General features: G+C 37.5%; 1 protein-coding gene across 2 annotated transcripts; it reads right to left on the bottom strand.

Moving 5' to 3' along the window:
* Positions 1-677: 677 nt before the first annotated feature.
* LOC149559803 (putative pentatricopeptide repeat-containing protein At3g13770, mitochondrial) lies at positions 678-4,194 on the bottom strand. 2 transcript variants are annotated; one of them, XM_089824304.1, is made up of 3 exons: positions 1,746-4,194; positions 1,402-1,645; positions 797-1,066 (listed from the first exon to the last, which is right to left on the bottom strand). In XM_089824304.1, the coding sequence occupies exon 1, from the start codon at positions 3,991-3,993 to the stop codon at positions 2,011-2,013; it is 1,983 nt and encodes a 660-aa protein (XP_089680430.1). In that variant the 5' UTR covers positions 3,994-4,194; the 3' UTR covers positions 797-1,066; positions 1,402-1,645; positions 1,746-2,010. The 2 variants fall into 2 exon arrangements, with proteins under 2 accessions (XP_089680429.1, XP_089680430.1); XM_089824303.1 differs by having other exon boundaries at positions 678-1,066; positions 1,402-4,128.
* Between the last annotated feature and the right edge of the window lie 267 nt (positions 4,195-4,461).

The following is a 4,461-nucleotide window of genomic DNA, read 5'->3' as shown; positions in this document are numbered from 1 at the left end:
TGTATTAATCATCAAGTTTTTAGCTACTCTCTAATTTGAATTCAAAGGGTGTCCTAGAGTAAATAGATAATCAGCTTATTAATTAATCATAAATCAATTAGGACCCTTTTTACTCTATAGTTCACTTGAGCTAAACTTGTTATTAATTCTTTTTTATATTTAAGTCATGTTGCCTCATATCATGAGATAAAGACACTTGTCAGAATTTGACTTACTATTCACCAAGGGGTTTCATCTATGGTTTGCTTTTTGCTTTTGTAAGCATTCACCTTTCATTGTAATAATTCATTTGGGTTAATCCAATAGTGTTCATTCAGATTACATTAATACAGAAACAACCATAATTTTTTTAATTCGGATCTCCTCTCCAGCTTGCATAGCACAATCCTGTTTTCTCTCCATGCGATAAATGTTTTTGGTGCGAGAGATTCCTAAGAGCTATAGGGTTCACTATCAACTCCAACAATTTTGAGTAAACTGCAAAATATGGAGCTTATATCGATACATGCAATAATTTAGCTGCAATTTTAATATTATGAGATGATTTTCTGCTTCAAGTTGCTAGGTGGGGTGCAATTCAATGTAGAGATTTTATATTGGTTCTGCTTAGTTCGAATTCCTAACATTATAACCACTAAGGATAAAATTTTGATGAAGAGACATACCACAGAGAAGTAGATAGTAACAAGTAAAATATATAATGGTGAAGCTTGTGTGAAATATCAATGCACATCTGACTGCAAACCACTTAAGAATCATGAAGCTTGTGTTTGACTTAGAAAACACTGGATGCATCAGAAAGCATAAGTTGTTAGACTTCAAGCAGAATAGGCATTATCCAACAGAGATAGTTTCAATCACAGAGTAAACATGTAAACAACGCATTATGGATTTAAGTTTGCAACGTTTCGACCAGTTAAATGTTTTTACAGCATTGGTGGGGTTCTTCCAGTTGCATAGACGATGAATTCTTACACCAATATTGCAACCTCCAACTCTTCTTGGTAGTGATTGTTATAGAGATTCGATCACAAAGTCACATGCCTCCGTTTCAAAACGCAGTAATCTGTCAAAATCAATTGTGTCAAAAGTTAGCAGAACCCCAAAAATGCACCTTTGATAAGATATTTGTAGAGAAGCAGTCGCAAAATTATACTCTAATCGAACTCATTCAAAGCATTGAACAGGTTATTACATTTTTTTAATGCGAACTTGTTCATTTAACTACCTGAACGTGCAATCATAGTGTCTTATTAGTGTCGTCATTTTGTATTAGCTGTATAAAACATGATATAATTGTAGTTTCTTATGGCATGCAATCTTAGCCTGGTTTTTCTGTCGAAAAATAGGTTACGATGTTATAATTTAAGATTACTAACCATTCTTTAATGGTAAAGTTACCTGAAATATCAAGTTAAGAGTGCTCAGCCATCCATGCCCAGGATGACTCATCGTTTCCTTGTATTCCCTTCAAGCGATTATATCAGTTTAGAATGCAATGACAAAAATAGAAAGCCATTAAGAAGCTTGTCCTTGCTTGTGTGTCTATATGCATTATGCATGTAGTTCGCTAGTTAGATGACCCTGCCAAAACAATCATGCTTGTTGCCCTCGCAGCTGAATTTTAGGCTATCGGACAAGATTTCTGCATCCAAAAGTCATATAAATAGAAATAGAGGCACTGCAATTCCATAAACATATGATTTCTAGTGCCTATACCAGAACGAGGTCAACAATATCCCTACTTGTTTTTAATGTAGTATTACACTTGTCGCGTTTTTTTCTTTAGCATCATCAATAATCCCCGCAAGAAATTTTCCACTTGAAATGTAGAAACTACCAACATAACTCATACTGTTGTCTTGTCCCATAACCTTTGAAATGAACTTGGTTGCTGTACTACATCATCAATTGGTCTTGACAACTTGAAAACTGTCCCAACACTGAATTTGACGATTCCAATTCAATAGCTAGTTTCTCACGATGATAGCATAGAATATGTTCCTTCTATTATTCCACATTACGCAGATCAAAATCAATATCAGGTGCATACCATGCTTCCTTACTCTGTCCAGATAAACAGTCTAATTTTGGATTAATTTCTTCTGCTTGGGAGTAAAAGCTATGTCCTACAAAGAATGGATACAATTTGTCCTTAACCTCAATCCAGCTGCATCCTGGAACTTTTTTAACTCCCTTGTCTTTCATCAAGTTTCTCACCTTTTCCATGTCATCCCACCTGCCTACCGCCCCATAAATATTGGACAAGAGCACATAATGTGTAGAATTCATAGGGTCCAAATCGGTAAGTTTTTTGGCCACATATTCAGCTAGCTTTATATTGTTAAGGGCTCTACAAGCACCAAGCAAAGTTACCCATACACTAGCATTGGGTTTTAATGGCATTTCGCCGATAAATTGTTTTGCCTCATCAAGATGTCCAGCACGGCCAAGTAGGTCAACCATACAACAGTAGTGCTCCAACCCAGGCTCTATTCCATAATCCTTACTCATGCTATTGAAGTATTGCCAGCCGTTATCCACTAGGCCGGAATGACAACAAGCGGATAGAACCCCAACAAATGTTACACCGTTGGGTTTTGTACCAGAACCCTGCATCTGTTCAAAAAGATGGAGTGCTTCCTCATTACTCCCATGCATGGCATATCCTACTATCATAGCTGTCCATGAAACCCTATTTTGGCTTGGCAATTTATCAAAAATCTTACGAGCATCTTTTATGCTCCCACTTTTAGCATACATGTCTACAAGAGCGCTCCCAACAAAGGCATCAAACTGAGATCCACTTCGAATTACGTCTTCATGGATTTCCTTTCCCTGTTGCAGCGAAGCTAACTGGGCACAAGCTGGTATCACACTGGCAAATGTATCAACATCGGGTTTCACCCCTTTAGATACCATCTGCTTAAAAAACTCCACAGCTTCAACAAAACATCCATTCTGTTCATACCCTGCAATCATGGCATTCCAAGATACCACATTTCTCTCGGGCATCTTCCAAAACAGCTCCAAGGCCATTCTTACTCGGCCATTCTGAGCATATCCCGAAATCATAGCATTCCAGGAAACCACATTCTTTTCAGGCATTATGTCAAACAGTTCACGAGCCTCGTCGAGAAGCTGACCTCTCGCGTATGCCACGACAATAGCAGTCCACGAGACCACATTCTTTTCAGGCATTTTCTCAAAAAGCTTCGACGCTTTAACAACATCCCCTTCCTGTGCATAACCAGCAATCATCGAAGTCCAAGACACAACGTCTCTCTCAGTCATTTTGTCAAACATTTTGCGTCCATCCTCTATACTGCCAATTTTCACATACATGTCCACAATCCCACTCCCCACAACAACATCCGATTGATATCCACTTCTAATTATACTTTCGTGAACTTCTCTACCCAGTTGCAGAGATCCCACCTTAGTGCAAGCCGCAAGAACGGCACTTAAAGCAAATGAATCGGGCTTTATTCCTACTCTCTGCATTTCACAAAACACTTTCAAAGCCTCCAATGCATTCCCTTGTTTTGTATAAGCTGAAACCATAACAGTAAACGAGACTTCATCAACTAAAGGCAACTGGGTTAGAACTCTATGCGCATCAGCCAATCTTCCACACTTTGCATAAGTGGTTACGATTTGGTTTCCTAAGTATAAATCAATCCGAATTCCTGTTAAAATCAGATGAGCATGGACTACTTTGGCTTGTGTTACAGATTTCATTCTTAAGGAAGCCTGTAAGAGAGAAGAATAAGTATAAGAGTCTAGTTGAATGGCTCTTTTATCTATTACATTGTGTAAAAAATTGATTGCCTCTGCCAATCGGCCCTGCTTACAGAGCGTTCTCAAATTTTCACATATGTTTTGGGTGTCTGTGTGAAGTTGTTGAAAAATCGAGGATTTTACAGTATAGAATAAGTAACCTGATCTAATCAGCGTCTTCTGCTTCAAGCCGTCCAGAATGACATAAAACATGGCTATTCGACTGTTAAATGCAACCCATTGAACTGGTAATTACGGAAATGAAACCTATTTTTAAGCTGGGATGAAATTCTTATGACTTTTTGAAGAAAAAAATTAACTGTTTCCCTTGGCATGGTTAAACACATTCGTGGCTTCATAGCCGCTGTCTGTGTTGATATCTACAAATTCGAATCTCACTGTTTGGCTTTCCGTATTTTGGAGGCTTCTACGCTGTTCCTATATTGATGTAGAAATCCAAATTTTGCATAAGGCCATCTTTAGTTAAAATAATTGGTTTCATTTCACTAATTCCGAAAGTTTTATTAAAGGAATTGTGCAATATGACGTAGTTGTAGTGTACATATTAGGGCATTTGTAAGACACCATATTGAAATCATTATCTTTTTTTGCATGTATAGTAGATTTTTATGTATTATTAATATCTAAGGTATCTTATGGAAGGGGCTTGGTTTCTATTTA

Source organism: Cupressus sempervirens, chromosome 4 (genome assembly GCF_028749045.1).
Source record: "Cupressus sempervirens isolate cs-2001-9-10 chromosome 4, ASM2874904v1, whole genome shotgun sequence".
Lineage (NCBI taxonomy): Eukaryota > Viridiplantae > Streptophyta > Pinopsida > Cupressales > Cupressaceae > Cupressus > Cupressus sempervirens.
The sequence above is the reverse complement of the archived record's forward strand: the minus strand, read 5'-3'. Positions and strand labels throughout refer to the sequence as shown.

Coding starts and splice junctions, on each gene's coding strand:
- LOC149559803 (XM_089824304.1), bottom strand. CDS start 3,993: ATGTTTTATGTCATTCTGGACGGCTTGAAGCAGAAGACGCTGATTAGA.